General features: G+C 38.2%; 1 protein-coding gene across 1 annotated transcript in view; it reads left to right on the forward strand.

Annotated features, from left to right (window-relative positions):
- Window positions 1-341: 341 nt before the first annotated feature.
- Window positions 342-23,788, forward strand: part of LOC118803602 (deleted in malignant brain tumors 1 protein-like) — a gene marked incomplete at its 5' end in the record, with an annotated part of 41,803 nt that continues 18,356 nt past the window's right edge. The window contains 5 exon segments of the mRNA XM_036564074.1: window positions 342-480; window positions 1,534-1,864; window positions 2,587-2,891; window positions 17,713-17,856; window positions 19,152-19,461. Of these exon segments, the coding sequence (XP_036419967.1) occupies window positions 342-480; window positions 1,534-1,864; window positions 2,587-2,891; window positions 17,713-17,856; window positions 19,152-19,461 (1,229 nt within the window).

Genomic DNA, 23,788 nt, shown 5'->3' on the forward strand with positions numbered 1-23,788 from the left:
TTTCTTTTAGTTCTTCTAATGTTGTTGTAGATGTTGCAGATACTCAATATTCCTTTATCTGTTGTTAACAAAATTATTGTAAAGTTTTTAAATGATTTAGTAACTATAATCTGAGTAAGCACTTTCTAATAAGATTTTTTTAAATAGCACTGATCCTGTTCTCATATAAAATGATAGAGTTCAGGTTGGCTGGTGGTTCCCACTGTTCTGGGAGAGCGGAGGTGCTTCATGGAGAGACCTGGTCCACAGTGTGTGATGCTGACTTTGACCAGCAGGATGCAGAGGTTGTATGTCGAGAGCTGGGCTGTGGGCTTCCTGTGGAGGTACTGGGAGCAGCTGCTTTTGGCAGAGGGGAGGGTCAGGTGTGGTCAGAGGAGCTTCAGTGTAGAGGCAACGAGTCTCAGATTCACTTCTGTTCAACATCATCTTCACTCAAACACAACTGCACCCATGACAGTGATGTAGGACTGGTGTGTGCTGGTAGGATTTACATCTTTGATCATTTTTCCTGTATTTCTCTGACTGACTAATGTTTGATGTGTCTTTAGTAATGTTCTATGTATCTACTATCTAGTTCTAGTTTTCTATTTTTATGGTTTTTCAACGTTTTTGACATTAATTGAAAAAGGCAGTTGCCTTTTATGTTGTGTCAAAATTTCATAATGGATGGACTAACAGGAATGATCCAAATTTACTTGGAAAAAAAAAAAAATTCTCCATTTACTGTCATTAAAGTTAAGAACATCTTTCCTTGTCCTGTAAAGTTACCTTTTTGGAGATATAAGGTTTTGTTCTGACAGCAGTGACATGTTCACTGTAATACAAATGAAAACAATATATATATATATGATACATAACAACATTTCCAGCATATATTAATCTTAATCCAACACCACGACACCAACTCACACCAGTTTGGAGGCAAAATTGAGCAAACATCACCTCAGTGCTTGATGATAAGTGGTCTATGAATGCAACATAACAAACGTAAAGAATCATTGATGCATATGTTTATAGAGATTGACATGTTGAAAAAACTATGCGAGTCTTTTGCTTTTTAAATGATCTTGCAAAGCACTAGAGCCTAGATTTAAAACACTGGCATCGGCCAGTGTCAAAGGTCTAGTTGAGTCAAATGTGAACACAACTGTCAAGAAACTTAAGGAGATAGTCAGAGATGGTGTATAATAATTGTGTTGTATAGCAAAAAAAATGTTTTGCAATTTATATGTCATAAATTTATATTCATGCAATTTTTATCCTATTCTTGTCAGATACTTCCTCTCATCATAGTTTGCATAATAAATATTAAAAACTAAAACTGAAACAAAATAAAAAATAAATTAAATTAAAATAAATGTATTCACTCTTACAATGAACTGAAATAAACTGAAAACAGTAAATAATTACACAAATAATAAATATAAAAACGAATGAAAATTTCACAATTATGATAACAGTCTAGAGCTGCATGAATATGTATGCATTTCTCTTCCTTTTTCTCTCTCACTCCCTTTCTTTCTATCTGCACAGTCAGTGTAAGGTTGGTGAATGGTAGCAGTCGCTGTGCTGGGAGAGTGGAGGTTCTTCATAGAGGACAGTGGGGAACAGTGTGTGATGATGGCTGGGATATAAGAGATGCTGCAGTGGTGTGTAGAGAGCTGCGCTGTGGAGAGGCTGTAGATGCACTGAGTGATGGTCACTTTGGATCAGGATCAGGACCGATCTGGATGGATAAAGTGCACTGTAGTGGATCAGAGTCTACACTGAAAAAATGTAGATCTTTAGGATTGGGCAAAAATAACTGTGACCAGTCTAAAAATGCTGGAGTCATCTGCTCAGGTAAGTTACTCTAAACCTTAATGTAAAAATCAATCAGTCTGCTTATCTGATCAGCATTTCATTTGCTTTATGTTAATGAAAACATAACATATTTTGAAACCCTTTACCTAAACATCCGTAAATGTACATATTTCATAATGTTTTTATACACTTTTTAAGTTTTCTTTTTTCCCCCGAGACATTTAAGACCATTCATCAAATACTTTTATTTCAATGCTTTATACTAATACTTATTAATCAGTAAGCGATCCACTAGAATATTCTCTTTTCACTCATGATAAAATTTTAGGAGTCAGGCTGGTTGGTGGTTCTCGCTGCTCTGGGAGAGTGGAGGTGCTTCATGGAGAGACCCGGTCCACAGTGTGTGATGCTGACTTTAACCAGCAGGATGCAGAGGTTGTGTGTCGAGAGCTGGGCTGTGGGCTTCCTGTGGAGGTGCTGGGAGCAGCTGCTTTTGGCAGAGGGGAGGGTCAGGTGTGGTCAAAGGGGCTTCAGTGTAGAGGCAACGAATCTCAGATTCACTTCTGTTCAACATCATCGTCACTCAAAGACAACTGCACCCATGACAATGATGTGGGGCTGGTATGTGCTGGTAAGTGCTGCATTTTTTACAGTTAATATTATTTTTGTTGTAATAACTACGATTGTGCCTATATGTCAATTTCTCTTTCTCTCTCGCTCTTTCTCCATCGTGTACTCTTTCTCACTCTCACTGTCTCTGTTGTACTTCTGTTGTACAGACAGTGTGAGGTTGGTGAATGGTAGCAGTCGCTGTGCTGGGAGAGTGGAGGTTCTTCATAGAGGACAGTGGGGAACAGTGTGTGATGATGGCTGGGATATGAGAGATGCTGCAGTGGTGTGTAGAGAGCTGCGCTGTGGAGAGGCTGTAGATGCACTGAGTGATGGTCACTTTGGACCAGGATCAGGACCAATCTGGATGAATGATGTGGACTGTAGTGGATCAGAGTCTACACTGAAAAACTGTTCAACATTTGAATGGAGAAAACATAACTGTGATCATTCTAAAGATGCTGGAGTCATCTGCTCAGGTAAGCTATATTCAACTTTGGTTATATTCAACAAGTTTAAATTATTTCCGATTTTCCCATCTTTCTACCTCTCATACTTTGTTACATTTGTTACAAACTGTTTTAATACTACTACTACTACCACGCATAATAATAATAATAATAATAATAATAATAATAATAATAATAACACATGAGAAGACAAGCAAACACTATAGAGAGGCAACAGAGTAGAGGACAAGGTAGAGTTGTAATGAGAAGGTAGAATAGATTTGAAGGTAAATTGCAGCCAGAAAATGAAACAAATCAAACAGAAATCATCAGACAATTCCAGAGGAGCAAATCTAGAAAATGCTCAGTTACCAAAACGGTGAAGGTTGGATGGAGGAATGGTTAGCAAATTGGCTGAGAAATTTGTGTTTCAGGCAGGTCCCCAGATAAATTTGGGTGTCATCTGTGTTGCAAAACGTCCAGTTTAAAACTTCATATGTTCTGTCTGAGGGGAAGTATGTAAGTAATAAAGAGCAGAAGCCTGATAACTGACCCTGTGACCCTTGAAGTTGCTGAAATAAGGCCAGAGAGAAATAAACTGCTTTCTATCCATGATGAACAGGGCTGGGTAGTAAGGGAATACATGTAATTAGGACAACATAAAAGTAACTGTAATCAGTTACAGTAAAAAAGACAGTAATCAGATTATAGGAACATTCTAAAAATGAGATGATTACCAGCAGGATTACATTCAAATCACAAACATGCAGACTCGTCACCTTTTGTCTAAATTCACTGTTATAGTGATAAATGTCCTGCAAATCATGTAGATTTGAAGAGTTTTTGGTAATGTTAGAGTACTATTTCACAGTTAATAAGTAACTAATCAGGGACTAAGCAGGAATGGATGAGTAGTGCTGCATTAAAACTTAAGTAACTCCTGTCAACTACCAAGGACTACTAGTTAATTACTCAGTAGGTAATAGTGAACTAATGATTAGCGTAGATCACTGTTAACTAAGGATTAACTACTGAGTCTCACACATGATTACTTGGTCACTATAGTTTCTCATAATAATTACTCATTAATTACTGGTGACCTACTAAAGGATGTAGTGTATTCCAACACTTCTAACAGTATTGAAATACACTACACAGTGTGCAGTCTCTACAATGTAAAGGGTTATGTCCTCCATTATAATTCATGGAAACAGGTATCCTCAGAGAAGGCTGGGGGATCACACCACACTGTACTGACTGGTGTCCCTCATGTGTTTGTTTTGATCAGAAACCTTAAAAGTGTGCTGTGTCGGCACGCCACTGTGCTGTCTGTTTACTGTGTACAATGTATGTTTTATTTATGGTACTTACTATATTGTTTCTAGTTTAATGTTTTACACACTTACATCTGCACATTTGCACTTTGTCTGTACTGTCTATTTTGTTCCATGTTGCACCATGGTCCTGGAGGAACGTAATTTCGCTCCACTATGTACTTGTACACAGATGGAATGACAATAAATGCCTCTTGACTTGTCTTGACTAAAAGGCTAATGCACATCTTCATATTTGGCAGTGTGAACAAATTTGCAGATCAGCCTACAAATGAGACAACTACTAAAATATTGCAGTCTTCAGTAGTCCAGTCTGTTTACCTCTCACCTTTAGAAAAGAATACATCATATCTTCTACAGGAGCATGTGTGCAAGTGTTGTTTCTTCTGAACAGTAGTCCTCTTGTAGTCCTCTTTAGGGGAGGGTCAGTTAAAGAGAGGGCTCATAGAAATACATGGTTGTGTATGTGTCCTACTTTCAAATTCACTTGGTTTTAAATATTACCAAGTGATTATGTAATCCGTTAGATAATGAAGGAAGTGCTGCTGCCCTTCATTATGAGTTAATGATCTTCAGGAACAACATTATAAAGTAAAATAGATTGTAACTCATTGCTAATAAACAAGGTGTCACTGTGTTCTTTATTAGGACTTAATGATGATAAGGAACATTATAAAGTGAAACCTATAGTAACTCATCATTAATGAACTAGGTCACTCATGAGTTCTCAACAGTCCCTCAACCCAAGTTGATTAGTGGTGCCATCTTTGCCTTTCCTATCTGTTCTAAGGCCAGATGTCTTTCTTTTTTGTGGGGGAGATGAGATTTGTGTATGTGAGAGGGGGACAGGAATTTCAAAAAAGCCATAACTTATTTTGTATCCAGAATTTACTCTGGTTAGGTCCAAAAGTCTCCTCAGGATGTTTAATGGAATGCCTTCCTTTTTTAATGTCACTCTTAAAATGTTAGTCAAAAAGGACTTCAGACTTATGGGCCAGAAGTAGGAATGTTCTGAGGTGAGAGCAGAAGGAGGTTGGGAGAAGTGTGTTTAGTCATGAATTTACAACCCCATTTCCAAAAAAGTTGGGATGCTGTGCAGAATGTAAATAAAAACAAAATGCAATGATGCGGAGATCATTTAAACCCTATATTTAATTGAAAATAGTACAAAGACAACATATCAAATGTTGAAACTGAGAAACTTTATTGTTTTTTGAAAAATATGTGCCCATTTTGAATTTGATGCCAACAACATGTTCCAAAAAAGTTGTGACAGGGGCATGTTTACCACTGTGTTTCATCACCTCTTCTTTTAACAACACTCTGTAAGTGTTTAGGAACTAAGGAGACCAATTGCTGTAGTTTTAAAAGTGATATGTTGTCCCATTCTTGCTTGATACAGGATTTCAGCTGCTCAACAATTCAGGGTGTCCTTTGTGGTATTTTTAATTTCATTATGTGGCAAATGTTTTTAGTGAGTGACAGATCTGGACTGCAGGTAATCCAGGTTAGCACCTGAACTCTTTCACTGCAGAGCCATGCTGTTGTAATATGTGCAGAATGTGGTTTGGCATTGTTTGCTAAAATAAGCAAGGCCTTCCCTGAATAAAAATGTCATTTGGTTGGCAGCACATATTGGCAAAACATGTATATATCGTTCAGCATTAATGATGCCTTCACAGCCATGTGCACTAATGCACCACTATACCATCATGAATGCTGGCTTTTGAACTGCGTATTGATAATAAGCCGAGTGGTCTTTATCCCAGAGGACACAGTGTCCATGATTTCCAAAAAGAATCTCAAATGTTGATTTGTTGGACCACAGGACAGTTCTCCACTTCCCCTCAGTCCATTTTAAATGAGCTTGGGCCCAAAGAAGGGGGCAGCATTTCTGGATCCTGTTTATATATGGTTTCTTCTTTGTGTTTCAGAGTTTTAACTTGCATTTGTTGATGCAGCGACAAACTGTCTTCACAGACAGTGGTTTTCAGAAGTTTTTCTGAGCCCATGCAGTGATTTCCACTACAGAATCATTTTTAAAGCAGTGCCACCAAAGATCATGGCCAGTAAACACTGTTTTTTGGCCTTGTCCCTTGCATACAGAGATATCTTTTAAAGATATTATATACCGTAGATGATGAAAAGCAAAAGTTATTGAATTGTTGTGCCATTTGCCCATACAGTCTTTCATAGAGTGGTGAACCCCTCATCATCTTTACTTCTGAAAGACTCAGCCTCTCAGAGATCCTTTTTTAATATCCAGTAAATTTACTGACCTGTTGCCAATTAACCACTAGGTGTTTTTTTTAGGATTACGCAACTTTACCAGCCCTTTGTTGCCCCTTGTCCCAACTTTTTTGGAATGTGGTGCATCAAATTCAAAATGGGCATATATTTTTCAAAAAAATAAAAAGATTTCTCAGTTTCAACATTTGATCTATTGTCTTTGTACTATTTTCAATAAAATATAGGGTGTAAATGATTTGCACATCATTGCATTTTGTTTTTGTCCCAACTTCTTTTGAAATGGGGTTGTATTATATATAGAATATAGGATTATTTGAATATTTGCAGAAATGTAACTTATGTACATTTGTGCAAATATAGTTATATTACAGAGAAGTTACTGTAATATAGTAAGAAAGTTTGTTTAGTGTAGTTAAAGTTTAAAGTGCGAGGTGACCACTGTGGTTAATGAGCACTACAGCTCTGGGGAAAAAGCTGTTAGCATGTCTGGTTGTGTTGGCTTTGATGGTCCTGAATCTTCTATCAGAGGGAAGTGCTGGGTCAGCTGTTATTTTGCTGGTGTGCTTCATCACCCTGTTGCTGTAGATGTCCTGAAGCTTTGGCAGGCTACGTCCAATGATCCTCTCCAGTCCTATCCTGTAATGATTATATGCTTATTAAGAACAATTATGTGTTCTTATTAAGAACAAGTAAATAAGTCTGTTGTAATGTAATTGATAGTACACAGTAAATAATATGATAAATACCAAGTATTATTATTTTTTAATCTTAAACATTTCATCAGCAATTACATACATGTGTATTAGAGAAGAACATGATTGAGGAAAGTAAGGAAGTACCTTTATTCCAATGAAGTAATTTGTTCCATATTAATTTCTGCAATGCTATGATAGTAGGACTGTAAAATAAAGACTTTGTACATAGTAATTACACAGTAACTACCCATTCTCTTACTGTCATCATATTGCAGAAATTAACGAGATATGCCACCAGGTACAAAGTGGTAAGTTCTCAATAATATGATGCAAATCGGACCATAAATAAATGTATTAAAGTGTAGCTTTTTACATATTATTTTCACAGGAAATATTTATTTTCTTGGCTTTGTGGTATGCGGAGCATAACCATACATAATCTTCATAACCATATTAGTTTTCACATAATCATACATAGTCTTCATAACCGTACATAATATTGCATAATGAAGCTGATCTAACTAGGTTAAAGAACAGTAATAGAAAGTAGAAAGTGATGTCTATGTTGTAGTGTGAAATATGGATGAATGAAGAAAAAACACACAAAAATAGAAATGTACTGTACCAAAGCAGTTCAGGTTTGACCCACAGACAACATAAAAAGACAAGATTCCAATCTAGCTGGGAGATTATGGAAGATCAAGGTAGAGAAACAAATGTAGAGTTACACATTCAGTTAGTACAAGCTAACACACCAGTGAGCACATTTCAAACAGACCTGCACACAGATGCAAGAAAACTTGGAAGACGTTGACTGGAGCACAGGATTGTACTGGATCAACTGTTATTACTGAATTACTGAGTACGGTCTGATACAGTTCAATAAAGTACTTCAATCCACATCTTCCAGGTGATCATACATGCCATCACTGCGGGACACGTGGGAGCTGTAGTTCTGTGCAAGCTCATCATTAGACCCTGTTCTGAGCTGTGTTTGAATTGTTACTGAACTCTGCTGTCTGCTTTTTGGATTTGTTAGCTTATTCATTTATTATTTATATTATTGTATATTATGTAGATTCTTTGTATTGAAATTTCACTGAGGCTTATACAATTACATTTCCATTTTTACCTTTTTGTGTTTAAACTTCACTCATCCATATTTTACCTTACAATATAGACATGACCTTTTACCATTTTTTTAACCTAGATCTGAAAATATAATGTATAGTTATGAACATTATGTGTAGTGACGAAACAGGTAGTTACTATGTAAAATCTATATACAAAGCTACACTTTATTTTACAGTCCAGTTTCCATCATTTTACAGAGGACTTATTAGTAACCATACCAATTAATTTGGAATAAATTATTGTACTGGAAAAAAAGACACTTACTGAGTACTCAGTGGTAGGTACCCTGCAGTTTTTCAACTGTACCTGTAATCTACTCTCTGTTATCAAATAGGCATGTATTTTATGAAACGGTTTAGTAGTACAATACAATCAAAATCTGAAGAGTGGATAAGAAAATTGTTGAGGTAAACTATGCAACAGTGATGTGGAATGGCAGTAACCACCTGCTCCATCAGCCTTTCAAAGGTTGCAGGCCAATTAGAATGTCCTCCATAGCCTCTGTTCCAGGGTAAACACGGTCTTTCTTTTGTCTTACATCTGCATGTAACAACTATGCAGATCAAGAGAGCTGAAACACAAGGAACCAGCATGGGTGTTGAGAGCGGTCATCAGTGTGACTGCTTTAACCCCTTAAAATCCCAGGCTTATTACATACTAAGGCTTATTATTCAGTAACTACAGGGGCTTCAATGTAAAGTAGTGGAGCTTTTCCTAGATTAAGGAAATGTGTACTAAACCTTTGGGCCCACCAGCATACCCTGGCCATTTAAGGGGTAACGCCTCCTGTGTTCCACACAGAAGCACCAGATTCCCTTCTACTTTTGGTCTAAAATAGCCAGCACAGCCCTATAATGGCAGCCACTGCTGCCTTGTGCACCTTCTCTTTGTAACTGCCAATGCCTCGAAGATGTCCATGTGTGCCTCTAACAGCCTTCATAGACTAGTTTGCTCCCTGGCCATTAGCCCTTCACTGTTACAGCTCTGTCACTAGCTCTCTGGTTGCCTACTGTCTATATGTATTCTTTGCAGAGATCCACTTTCTGCAGGCTTTGTGCACTTTTACTTTTGCTTGCGCTCTTAAATATACAGTCTGATACAGATACAGATGATGGACTAGCATTTCAGTGTTAATTTCCTGATATTTACATCTAGATGTGTTAAATAACTCAGAACATGACACCTTTGGTGGCAGACCACCCAGTTTTTAGGTGAGCAAAAGTATAGGAACAAATAATCAAAGTAAAGTAAGTAAATAACACTTAATATTTGATTGCATTTCCCTTGCTTGCAATAACTGCATCAGGCTTACTGACATCACCAAACTGTTACATTCTTCTTATATGATGCTTTTTCCAGGTTTTTATCACAACTTTCAGTTGTCATTTCTGATTAGGGGTTTCTCACTTCAGTCTCCTCTTTAGGAGGTGAAATTAAGGCCCGAAACATACTTCACGCAAGGACGTGAACGCAAATGACAACACTCTGTCAATGCACTGCAGATGCTCGGTCCTTCTGTACAAACCCACCACACGTACTTACACTGCTGTGGTGGTTAAAACACTAAGTACTGAAGGGGGCAAAAGAGGACAAACCAGAGCGGGATCTACTGTTATCTCAGCAGCCTCCAAAGCTAAACATGGACAGGAGAGGAGAGTGAGCTGTTTTACCTCTTCCCTTGGAATGGAAAAACAATAATGGATCATATTTTTTATGATTATGTAATCCATCTCTGCGTGAGACTCAGCTGCTTGTCTGCTATGGCAGTTCAGAAAACATGCTGGCGGTACAGGACTACTTGGACAGGCTTGGCTGTCATTACACCGTCCCTTGCTGTAACGCTCAGAATGCAGCTCGAACTTACGTTGCGTTATGAAATGCGTCATGAAATATCTTTGAATGCAACTACGCACAAAACCCCATCTGTGTAGCTCGAAGCATCTGCGTTTGCATCCTTGCATGAAGTATGTTTCAGGCCTAATGCTTAACTTGGTTAAGGTCTTGTGATTGACTTGGCCAGTATGATACTTTCACCCTTGCTCTGTAGAGGTTGGTGATGTTACTGACTATTGTTTTTTTTAGTTTTTCTTCACAGACATCACAATGTTTCTGTCATCAACTGCTGTTGTTTTTCTTTGAACACCACAAATAGACATTTAAAGCTATTAACTGTTTAAACAATCAATCACACCTGGGCAACAAGAACCACCTGTCAGTGAAGTTCCAATATTTTTTCTCATTTAAAAAATGTGTGGGTTCAAGCAAAAGGGGCAGTTTACACAACTAGATGTAAATATCTGGAAATTCTGATGTGTCATCTATCTTCATCTTTTGATCTCAAATACAAATGTCTTCAGTGTATAGCAAAAAAGTAAGGAGTGACACAGTCATTCCAGTACTTTTGGCAGAAACTCTAGCTAATTTTCCTTTGCGGACTTAATGTGCCATTGTAGCTGGGTTTGCTTTCTCTGCAGCCAACAATGTTCTATGGCTAAGCAGACTCTTGTTGAGGTCAGGAGACAGCCATGAATGTTGTTAACCTACTCTGTAAATTCACCATTTAGCAGAGTCACAACAGGGTGGGATCAAAACTTTCCCTATGTGGAGGACACTCTTGCCTAGGTCCAGCCTCCACTGGTACAGAAAGTCTATTTCCACAATGTATGGGTGTTCCCCTATCTCCAACCCTTTCTATGCATAGCATATGCATAGTCCTCCCCATTGTGGATCCCAGGCTTACTTCATCCTCCAGTGCTGCATGTGTGGTACAGGAAAATTCCCTGTGACTTCCAGTACAACTCCTGGCATTGCTTTACTTTGTGTTCTTGCTTTCCACATCAGCAGGTCACCACTGACTTTAACAGTGGTGTTTTGTTTTCTTTCCATGTCACCTCCTCCTCATTATCTTTGCTAGTTCTCTCACTCAAGCAGCAGAAGTCAGGGTTGGTGGTTGTCATGCACAGCCTATGTGAGTGTCACATTCTATAAAGACATAGAAAGCTTGCAAAGCTAAATATCATAGACAGTACACTCCTAGCGGCAACCCTCTCAGGCCTTTGGCATCACTCTGTCTCTCTTTGCATGGTAAGGCAAGTTTATTTATATAGCATATTTCATGCACAAAGGCAATTCAATGTGCTTTACATAAATGAAATCAAAAGAAACAAAAAAGAAAAATAAAGGCAAGTGCTTAAGAATAAATAAAAAAACAACATCGAATAAAAAACATTAAAAGAAAAGTGCAAAGTAGAAAAAGTAGAATTAAAACATAAAAGAGAGTTAAAGCAAAGTACCAAATTGTTATTAAAATTAGCCTATTAAGGGTAAAATGCAGTAAGAATAGAATGCAAATTATAGAACTTAATCATAGGCACATGATAGCCCTGCATAACTCATAGGTAAAACTACAAAGGCTTTGTTTATAGAAGTCATAGGGGATTTGAAGTTTTATTGTTCTCCATGTACATTCAGCTTTCCTTCATTCTCTTTTCAGAGCTTTTACCATCACCACGTTTCTCCATGCTGCTTTCTATTTGCTCAAAGTTTGCTTGACTTTTATTGGTGCAACAATATCCATGACATTTGCAATTTTCAAGTTAAAATTATCCAGAAGTACATCCTGTATCCACACTCAAGGTTGGTGACATAGCAATGGCCTCCATAAACTGTGCACTATTACTCTTGTTTATGTACCTTTTTCTTAAAAGAAACAGAGCATATGTGAAAATCTGGGTTGATCACTAAGTGAAAGAAGACACAAAATGATCAGAAAGGGCTAAGTCCTTAACTGTGACTGAATACATTTTGAGACTTTTAGAAATAACCAGAACCAGAGTGTGACCTAGAGTGTGCATACGTTCTAGCATGTGCTGTGAGAGACCAAAAGTTTCAAGTAGTGTAAAAACTTCTTTGGCGCTATTGTCCATGTTATGATCTAGGTGGACATTAACACCTTAAAATCCCAGGCATATTGCATACTGAGGCCTATATATATTCAGTAACTACAGGGAGTTCAGGGCAAACTGACTGAGCTATTCTTAAGTTATGGAACAGCGTAATAATACTTTTGGCCTGCAAATGGGTCCTGGCCATTTAAGGGGTTAAAAACCCCAGTTATGTTGCTTTGTTTTAATTAGAACTTAAAAAGGAAAAAAGGAAATATAATAATTCTAATACCAAATGGTTTAGATTATTCCTTTAAACTTTCAAAACCAAGGGAAGAAACAAATAGGACATCCATTTGTATTTCATAACAGATAGTTTAACCCATTTTACTTGAAAAGCAACACACATTAAAAGACACAAGCAAACATTGTATGTAATCTCTTGGTATTGTTTGTTATGAATAAAATTCAACCACAATAGGGTTGTTAACCAAGGGAAATAAACCAAATAAAAGAAAAGAAATGAAAAGAAAAACCACCTACGCAGGTAACATACTTATTAGCATTCTAAACCCACTACAATCAAATGGCTATATTGGTAAATCATCAAAGTGATACACTACGTATCCCTGGCATCAAATAATAGAAAATATACATTTTTTAGGTAAATAACATACTAACAGTATTGCTTATCATATTGAATATCATGCAGACAATGTAAATACGAGTTTTCTTTCAACATAAGCAAATGGCTTTATGACTGTTCTCGTCACTTGGTGGTGCTATGGGTCCATATCTAAAATATCACTAAAATCCAAAAAGGGCTTACTCTGTTATACATTTTCATAACAATTTCATTTTTGGTGTCTCCAGTTTTCTTGAAATGAACCATGATGAGTGATTGCAATGTGGAGTTGATACGCACTTTAGAAATTGCTTAGAGAGTTTTTGGTTAAGAGTTATCCTGTGTTCTCCAGGCAGGGTGTTTTATTGCTGCATTGTGTAATCTATCGGGCAGAAGGTTTATAAGACCCTGCTGTGTCCATGCTTGGACCCAAGCTAACTTCCTTTAGGGCAAAAAACTTGTCGAAATTTTAATCCTGTTTATGGCCTTTAGCTTCTTCTTCTTTTTCTTCTTCTTCTTCTTTTTCTTCTTCTTCTTCTTCTTCTTCTTCTTCTTCTTATTATTATTATTATTGTTATTATTATTGTTATTATTAGTCATAGTAGTATTATTTTGTTAAACCTAACACCACCCCTCCTCTTTAGAGGACCTATAGTACTTTGCTTTTAATAATGCATATTTCATGAATCTATGAGGTCTTCTTCCAAGAAGGAGGACATAGAGGAAGGAAGGAAGAGTGCGTGTGGGTGTGTTGTGTGCACGCGGGGGGTGTTTGTGGGCAGGCTAGCAATTATGTTGAGTGGTTGTGTATGTTTGAATAACGAAGAGAACTGAGTCTAGCAATTGGATTATTATTAAGTATTGGTAGCTTTTGGGGGGGTTATTGTTCTTGAATGGACAACATTAATTAATTGGGTTTGGAAAGTTATTGTTGTAGGAAGGTAATGAATGTTGATCAGGTCAAACTGAATTCATTGCATTTGTTTTTGATTGAGGTTGAAAGATGCTCCATTGATATATAATCTATTGTTGTTTATTTAAATAGCGATGATGTGAAGATGATGAAGAAGTCTCCGCTGACACCGTCTTGCTTGTATAAGATGTTTTATTATTACAAAGTAAAACAGTATCATATCAAGCACTATAAAGTACCTGAGAGAGGATCCGTGCCAATTCTAAAGTGTCCCCCTCCAGACCAATATATGCAGCTGCTTATATAGGGTGCTTGTTTTTGGGAACAGAACATATGGTCCTTTTTAGAATGATCTCATCTATTTGGAACTAACAGAAGAAGGGAGAGGGAGGCTCACTCCCTATGGGGCCTTTGGACCAGGGGCACCCTAACTTAAACATTCCAAACCTGCAAAAACAGAACACATAGAACTCCTAGATCCTACAACATCAACTTATACTGAATTATATTTTGCCTTCTTCTGTAAAATTGTTCTCTTCACATGTCTGTCTGATCTTTCCTGCTGAGTCTTTAATTGGATTGTTGTTTTTTTTTCTTTATTGCGTTTAATAATATTTGCTAAGAATTTTCCAGTTTTGTTGCTATATGGAAAATGTTCATGTCTGAATTGTTGTATCAAGAATTGTGTTTTCTAATTTGTAAGTTTATTGTATGGTAATTTGTGTTTACTTTATTTGTCATGGGTTTCAACTGTGGGGTTATCCACCATTTTATTCTCTAATTCCTCTTTTGTCTGTTCTAAATTAGATTCAAGCTCCATGTCTTTCTTTTTCTTGTAACAGCAGTAGGATATTATTTTTCCTCTTAGTTCTGCTTTCCTGGTTTCCCATAATAATGTAGCAGGAATTTCTGGAGAATCATTTAATTTTAGGAAAGATGCCCACTCTCTTTTGAAATGGTTTATAAATTCCTGGTCCTTTTGTAGGGATGTGTTACAACACCATCTAAAGCTTGGTTTAAGTGTATGTTTTAATTTTCATGTAAGCGAAACAGGAGCATGGTCACTGGTATTAATAAGGTGATACTTTATATTTGATATATTATGCATAATTGAATTGCCAATTAAAAGTCAATGCAAGAGTGTGAGCAGTGGACTGGTGAGTAAAAGGAAAATTCTTTAGAAGATGGGTTTTAAGACGTCAACCATCGCCAAGTCCAAAATCAGTCATGAATTGTTTAATTTTCTCTGTAGATTGCCACATTCTTGTATTGTGTAAGCAAGATGTTCTGTCTTAATGTGGGTCAAGGATGGTATGAAGATCACCATCAATAATGATAGGTGAGTCAGAAAGGCTGGAGAGGTATGTAAAAATGTGTGAAAAAAGCATGGATCATCGGCGTTAGGGCCATGTATATTTGCAGTGGTTGTAGGAGTGTTGTTGTTGTGATGTTAATGTTTATTGTAATAAATTGTCCTTCTGAATACATTATAGTGGTATTGTGTGTAAATGAGATTTTTATTTAGCAGGATAGATACACCTCCTTGTTTGGTGTTTGGTGGAATGAAGAGACAATGTGACAACTGTAGTGACCTTATTTTGTGATGGATGGATTTGGAAAGATAAGTCTGTTGTATTGAACGTACATTTGCTTTTAATTTAGTAAGTGCAGAGTCAGAATTTTTTTGTGTGTGAGCCAATACCGCATTGTAACATTCCAAGTTATAAAGTTTAGTGATCACAAATGAGTAAGTTGGATTTTGCAACATATATCGGTAATGTGGTGCTGCTGTGTAGGTCTGTGAGTGAGTGAATAGGTGTGGAAGTGTGCTAGTGGGTGTATGTAAATCTTAATGTATGTTGGATCATAATGTTTTGTTTTGTTCTTTTGTTTATTGTTTTTTTTTCCCTTTGTGTACTGTAGTGTTGTGTGAAAACATATGAACAAATCTCTGTGACACAAGACTAGAACAAGGATATGTAAACAACTAAAAAACCACCAAAAAACAAATGAAAAAAAAAAGAATGCTTTTTGTTTTAAACACATGAGGTAGCATTGGCACATTTGTGCATTCATTTTACCTTTTATCTTATAACTTGTAAGTGATTTGGTCATTTGTTACCTGGACTATTAATAGATCTTTGACAACAGTTGTGGTACCATCGCTTTTAAAAATAGCTAAAGTGAAACCTTGGCTAAAGAGAAATTATTTTGACCTCTCTGTTTTATCTAACTATAGGCCAATCACCAATTTACTTTTTCTGTCTAAAGTTTTGCAGGAGGTTGTAGCAAACCAGTTACAGACTTGAAATGTAATATGCTGTATGAAGTTGTTCAGTCTGGATATGGTACATTTCACAGTACTGAAACAGCACCAGTTTGAGTCGTTAACGATCTTTTATTGGCATCTGATTCAGATTTTCCCAGCCTGCTCATTTTACTTGATTTGAGTTCAGCCCTTAATACTGTTTTCCATGCTATTACTTTGTAGTGCATGCAGGCCATAGAGACTTCAGGTATTGTTTTAGACTGGTTCAGTTCCCAGGGGTTCAGGCCCCAGGGGGTCAGTAATGGGTGCAATCCTGTTCTTCATTGATATGATTCCTCTGGGCAGTATTTTTCACAAGCATATTATTTTTTAAATTGTTTTGCTCATGAAACACAAGTTTATTTTCAAACACAACATGCCTTATTTTACACAGCTAGGTGTCTGGTGATATACTTGGTTAAATGGGTATTTTTTTCCCTTTGCAATTGAATAGTATAAAATATGAGAAGATTCCTTTAGATATTTCTGGCCAGATTTGTCAGGCTGAATTTGACAATTTTGCTGTAAATAGTCATTCAGTGTCACTGTCTCCAGGTGAAGAATTTTAGGGTTATATTGGACCCTAGGTTGTCATTTGATTCCCCTATTACTTCTGTTTGTAAAAGTCATTTTACCATTTTCACATTATTTGCAAGGCTCAGGACATCTCTGACTCACTGTGATACTGAGACGTTGGATCATGCATTTGATACCTCACGGTTAGATCACTGTAATACCCTCATGTCTGGATTTCCAAATAGGAATATACAGAGAATGTGCTCAGAATTGTGCTGCACGTATTTTAAGCAAGACTTGAACACATCACTCCAGTTGTAGAAAATTTGCCTTGGTTACCCTTTAGAGAGAGAATTCATTTTTAAATTTTACGTTTGCTTTATAAATGTTTGCATTCCTAACTCAAGTATATTTGCTTTTACATCCCCTGATGCTACTGTTTCACTTGGGTCTGGATCCTTAAATCTGCTGGTAGTTCTAAGTTATGCTCCATAATATAATATACAAAATAACAAAATAACAAAAAAACATTTTAGTATCCTTATTATTATTATTATTATTATTATTATTATTATTATTATTATTAGCACACCTGCATCCGACATACCTGGTGACATCACCACAACTGATTTGTATTTGTAATATTCAGTAACTATTTGTTACTGAAATGCTGTCTATGGTTATTTTACTCACCAACTGAATGTGGGGCTTAGGACTCACAAAGCAGTTCATGCATAGGTGTCATAAAAACAAAAACATTGGTAAGAATCACAAAAAAACAAGATCACCTGGAAGATGCAATACTGCATAGTAGGTGTGTTAATGACTAGGGTATATGAAGTATCCATGATAAACTAGGTAATAAGTGTTGGTTTATTACATTAATTTCCAGTCAACACAACAGTTTTATAGATATTAAATAGAACAGCAGTGATCACCTTCTATACAAATAGTAAACAAATAATAAAATTAACATTTGTGAGTCATCAAAGATTCTTGAATAAGCTTTATTTTGGTCATGACAATATTTCAGGAGTCAGGTTGGTTGGTGGTTCTCACTGCTCTGGGAGAGTGGAGGTGCTTCATGGAGAGACCTGGTCCACAGTGTGTGATGCTGACTTTGACCAGCAGGATGCAGAGGTTGTGTGTCGAGAGCTGGGCTGTGGACTTCCTGTGGAGGTGCTGGGAGCAGCTGCTTTTGGTAGAGGGAAGGGTCAGGTGTGGTCAGAGGAGCTTCAGTGTAGAGGCAACGAATCTCAGATTTACTTCTGTCCAAAATCATCCTCACTCAAGCACAACTGCTCCCATGGCAATGATGTGGGTCTGGTGTGTGCTGGTAAGTGCTGTTTTTCTGCTTTGGTTGTTTGGTAGGACTGCATAATAACAATTGTCTATAATAATTCAAATTTTACTTCATAATTAATTAATTACGAACTACTCAGGTATTCAGTTTTTTTTTATAAATACTGAGTATATTATTGTTTAAGACATATGTAAGCTATTAATGCATAATTAACTAATCAAGAAGAAATCAGGGAGTTGTTATTCACTAGTTATGAACTAATTTTAACCTAATTATTATGAAGGAATGTAGTTTTTAAGAGTTCATTTTTAGTTATCTATAAATTGTCTATATGTGTTAACCCATGTGTATAAGGTGAATTTGATTATATATGCACACATGTATACTGTTATTAATGGTAATTATAAATAAATTGGGAATTCAGATGTCATTCATTATTACTGAATATACCATGCATTTACAAAAGACATCTATTGTGTTAATAAAATGTTGAATTTACATAATAAGCACTGGCATAGTAGTGGATAAACAAAACCCAGAGAATATTTCTAAATGAAATAGTACTATTAAAATTTTGCAACTTTTTGAAGGTGCATGTGTCTTCTGTATTTGCAACACATTTATGAAAAACAGTTCAGGTGTAGTCATGTTGATGAAAGTGTTTTCTGAGTTTGCAGCATATTAATGAGTTTGTAATGCTTTTTTTCACTGTACTGTGCACTGGGTTGTGTCAGGCACCATAAATAACTCTTAAATCCCTGATTATTTCATTATTTCTTAATTATAAAGTGTAGATAATAGGTCAAAACATCAATAGATAGATGGATGGATGGATGGATGGATGGATAGATAGATAGATAGATAGATAGATAGATAGATAGATAGATAGATAGATAGATAGATAGATAGATAACTTGTGAAGATACATTTTACAGTCACAAGCAAAAGAGGACCAAAACTTTACCAAAAGATTTACTAGTGAGAAACAACAACATTCCTGGTTTGTCACTTATTATTACTTAATTACATAGTAATAGCTCAGATGTGTCTTATAAAGTAAAGATTATATATTACTAAAGAATGGATAATTTTAAATATTTAAGTGGTTCATTATTAGTTAATTATGAAGGAAAAGCTAATAGATGTCTTTTACACCATAGTGATTATAAAGTGTTACCAACATTTTAACACATGTAAAACATTTTGTTGTAAAAATAAAAGGTTGTATATGGTGATTTCTGATTTGGTTTCACCATCTATCATCTTCAATTTCTGTTTTGTTAATTTCTCTGTCTCTCTTTAACTCACTCTCTCTCTGTCTCTTACAGACAGTGTGAGATTGGTAGATGGCGGTAGTCGCTGTGCTGGGAGAATGGAGGTTCTTCATAGAGAACAGTGGGGAACAGTGTGCATTCTTGGTTGGAACACAATAGCGGCTATGGTGATTTGTAAACAGCTGGACTGTGGGGAACCACTGGGTGTTGATGTTGCTGTACCAGGATCAGGACCGATCTGGATGAGTAACGTGGAGTGCAGTGGATCAGAGTCTACAGTGAAAAACTGTGGATCACTGGGATGGGGTGAACTGGGATGGGGCTGTGCTCATGAAGCAGATATTGAAGTCATCTGTTCAGGTATGCTGCAATCAGCCTTAACATAAAGTACTGCTGTTTAGAGCAAAGCTTTACCATCTTTGTCTGAACAATGATTTTGTTGCTGTTAAAACAAAACCTTGTATATCCATGTTTCTTACTTACATGATACATAAGTAAAAAAAAGCCAGTTGCTGTTTAAGCTGTCAAAAGTTAATTATAAATGGAGCAATAGAAAATTATGTAGTAATGATGTAAAAGATATTATCTTGTCAGCTTACACTGAGTTAAGGATATTTTTTCTTCTCCACTAAAGTTACTTTTTTGAGATATGAGGTTTTGTTGTACATGTAACAAGCTGTAAAAAAATCGGTGCAAAAGTCACCTGAGACAATTCTATTTGAAAAGCTATTGATCTGAACAGTAAGTGCTCAGAAAAAACAACAGTAGAATTATTCTACTACTCTAATAGTATTACTAGACTAGTAGTATTATTTGTAGTTATTGTCTAGTACCTGGTTTGTCTAAGTGACCACCAGAAAGCAGGTATTATTTGGGTGGTGCTGAAGTTTTTAAAGTGTCACTTCTGGACTGAGAATAGTCCATCAACCAAAAACACAGTGTTTAAATATTACAAAGTCCTTAAACTGAGCTGGAAGCTGCCCCTCCTTCTGGGTCATGCAAGGGTGGGGGACCCCCCAGGCTAGGGAGTAGTCTGCACTGAATGGAGTTGAGGAGAAGCATTGGGAAAAGAAGTCAAGCTCGGCAGGGGTTCCCTGTGCTCCACCAGCCACCCCACCCAGGATGGCTGATGCACCTGACTGCTCTGGTGCAGCTGCCAGGGTCTGAGATAGCTCTTCCCCAGCATGACCTCCCTGTGGTCTGATGCAGCTCCTGTGTGCGCTATGTCTATGCAATCTTGGAGCCACCAGGTTTACTTAGGGCCTGCTGGTTCTGGGGCAAAAGCTATAGATGGACTGAGGAACCCTAGACCTACTGAACATCCCCTCAACCAAGGTATTGATGAGGGTCCTGGCCTCTTGGTCTGGCAGAGCACAGAAGACTGGCCATTTGGTGAAATAATCCATAGCAGGCAACACAAATTGATTTCCCCCAGCAGTCCATGGAAATGTCCCTACTATGTGGACTCCAACCCACTGCATGGGCTCACCCACTGAAAACTGCTGCAACTGACCTTGGGACTGCCCTTGAGGTCCTTTGCATGCAGTACACAAGTCAGACCTTCTGCAAAACTCCTCTACATCCTGTCTCAGTAGAAACTCTGCTGGAGACAGTGAAGAGTAAAAGCATGGCTTTTAAAACTTCCTCCTACAGCCTCAAGGCATGACTATCTGCCATTTCTTCTCCCAAGTCACTGACTCAGTCCAGTCTCCTCTATTCAACTTCCTGTAATAAGAAGCTAGCCCTAAAAAGTTCTTCAGCTGCCTCTCAGGTACAAAGGTAGGACATGTAGTCCTTCTCCACCTATGCTGTGCAGTGCTTTGTGCAAAGTGGCTACAGCAGAGACAAATAAGCTTCCATGCTCTAGTACATTGTCCAAGAAGTCCAGACACTCTTGTTGTGGGACCCTGTTGCTGGCACATTGCAGAGCCTGAAAAAAAAAAACCTTGAAATGCCATAGCCCTCTGCCTGTGCAGAATGCTATTTTGGGTCTAGCCTCTGAGGACAGTGGGACCTGCGAGTACCTGCTTCTTAGGTCTAAGGATGAAAACTTGGATGACCCAACTAGATCTAAACATTCATCTACAAGACAAATGGGCTATGAATCTTCCTTTGTGACCTCATTGAACTTCCTGTAGTCTACACCAAAGCACCACTTATGGCTCATTGATGCCTGTGCGCTGCATTTTTTTCCAAGGTTTGGTCTGCAGCCTCCTGTTGGCCCAGGGGAAGATGTCAAGGCTGCTGCCATATTCATGTGGCCTCCCCAGGGTCAATGTTGTGCTGTACTAAGTGAATCTGCCCCAACTCCTCCTCCTCCAATGCAAAGCAATCCTGAAATTCCACTAAAATCTGCCACAGCATATCTTGCCGCTGGTTGTCCAACTCACCCACATTTTCTTTTTCAAGATTACCCTCATGGCTGTCATTTTATTTTCTCCTTTGTTAGGTGGGGCCGGAGTCTCTGATTTTTGTGCTTCTGGGGCAGAAAGAGCTCTTTTGGGTAAAAGGGTAAGCATTCTGCTGGCCATCACCCTCCCTGAGGTATTTTGGGAGCTGGAAACAGCATTGGGTGAGGACGCTGTGGGAGAAATGACTTCAATTGCCCTATAGTCTGCTGCAGGTCGCTTTTCTCTCTGGGTTACCTGTATATGGCGACGGAACTTCACACCCATCCATGCCAAACACCATGTGTCTTTGTGGGATCTCCCCCAGGATTTGGGGAAATACACCCCTGCTTCAAGACAGCTTGCTGCTTTCTTTCATCATCTTTGGGAGAGTGTACTTTTCCCCTGGGCTGTTGAGGCCAGCTCTTCGCAGTATCTTCTTGTCCCCCCCTTGCTTCCCTCCACTGCTTCAAAGCACCATTAGCCTTTTCAGCCAGGGGCCATGTTTGACCCTCACTCTGTTTCAGATGTCTTCGTCATCACTACATGCCCCCCTTTGAAGTGCGGCATGTGCGAGATCTATTTGGTACTTATTATTTTTCAACTGTCCCCTGACTGTCAGGGTCAGGCCTGCTCTTCACTGGCACTAACTCACCTGTCACAATACATAGGTGGACTGTCAACCCGCACAGGAACCACTTCAGGATGGGTCACCGTAATGGTCGACCCAGTATCCACCAATGCACTGTATGGGACTCCCTCAATGTGGATGGAAATATGTGTCAAACAGAGCCGTGGTCTGTGGTTTGTGGTGGTCGGCGCGGTGGTAGGTGTTCTGCCCGCAAACCCTTACCTCGAAATCTGTAACTGAGCGACAGATTCACAATTCTGGAAGAGTTGAAAGATGATTCTCCTTCTTCTCCTGTTCACACGGATACTCCTCCGTGGCCCCACACTGAGCAGCAGGCCTCATCGCCAGATTTTTGCGAGCACCGTGTGGCCTCCGCCACTGCCGGAGCAAGGGAGTGCTCCCTCTCCGCCCTGCAGGGAGGAACGTGGCCCTCACTGGATATTGTGGATCAGCAGCCTCGCTTGTCACCCTCTCTCAGGTGCCCCCACACAGTGCCCCGCCGCTCACATGTGCTGGGATTCACTACGCGTCTGACTTGCCCCTCCACTCCACAGGACCACTCTAACAGAGCAACTCGCCCTCCATCCACCTTGGTTGTAGGTGACTTCATTGTGAGAAATAAACACCATTCAGCAGTCCCTCTCAGGTGCCAAGGTCTCTGACATCACACAGCAGATCCCCAGCCTTCTTGATTAGTATCATTTTATTCAGAAAGTAATTATTCATGTTGGCTGCAATGATATAAGAGATCAGAGCACAGAGCTGCTAAAACGTGACTTTACATGGTTGTTCGCTTTTTTAAAAAACTGTGGCAGAACTTTTTTTATCTCTGGCCCAGTGGTTTAGCCACATTTTAAACCTCCACAGCTGGTTGCAAAAAACTTGTCTCTCCACCAGCATGTCTTTTATAGACAATTTTAACCTCTTGTGGAATTGTTCATCCTTTTACTGGAAAGATGGAATTCATCCAAGCAGCTTGGGTTCAAATGTTTTAGGGAACAATATTTTTTACTCTGTTTTTACTACAAACTGACTACTGGACTCCAGTATTGACTGTTTTAGCATTCTTGTGATTAGCACCCAAAGGAAGAATAGTAGCAGAAATGCTCAGTAGCAGAAATGCTCCTACAGTTAACATAAATAATCTCATCTATATAAAGCCTTCACCATCACCTCTTAGATCACATTCAGCTCCACAGGTCCCAGAATCTGAACGTCAGGTATAAACCCTGATATGTTTAAAAACAGAAGTGGACTAGGCTTAAATCATTTAAATATTAGAAGCCTCCTGCAGCAAGAACGACTAGACCAACTTAAGGTTCTGATTTTACAGACTGACCCGGATATCATGGCGCTTACAGAATCTTGGCTACGGAAGCATACAAGTGACTCTGAAGTGGCCTTGAATAACTATAGTTTGTAAACATAGATGTGACAGAGATTCAAGAGGTGGTGGTGTAGCAGTGTATGTCAAGTCATGTTTTACTACAACAGTTCTTGATGTCATCACTGTGAAAAACTGCTTTGAAATTTTAGCTCTGAAAATAACTGTGTGAGAAAACACCTCAGGCAATGTAATAGGGGAAGACCTTCATATGCCATTGTATTGCAGAGCTGTTAGCCAAGTACTGTAACTCAGAAGCATCATCATGGTGGTTTTAACTTAAACTGGC

Source organism: Colossoma macropomum, unplaced genomic scaffold (assembly GCF_904425465.1).
Source record: "Colossoma macropomum unplaced genomic scaffold, Colossoma_macropomum, whole genome shotgun sequence".
Lineage (NCBI taxonomy): Eukaryota > Metazoa > Chordata > Actinopteri > Characiformes > Serrasalmidae > Colossoma > Colossoma macropomum.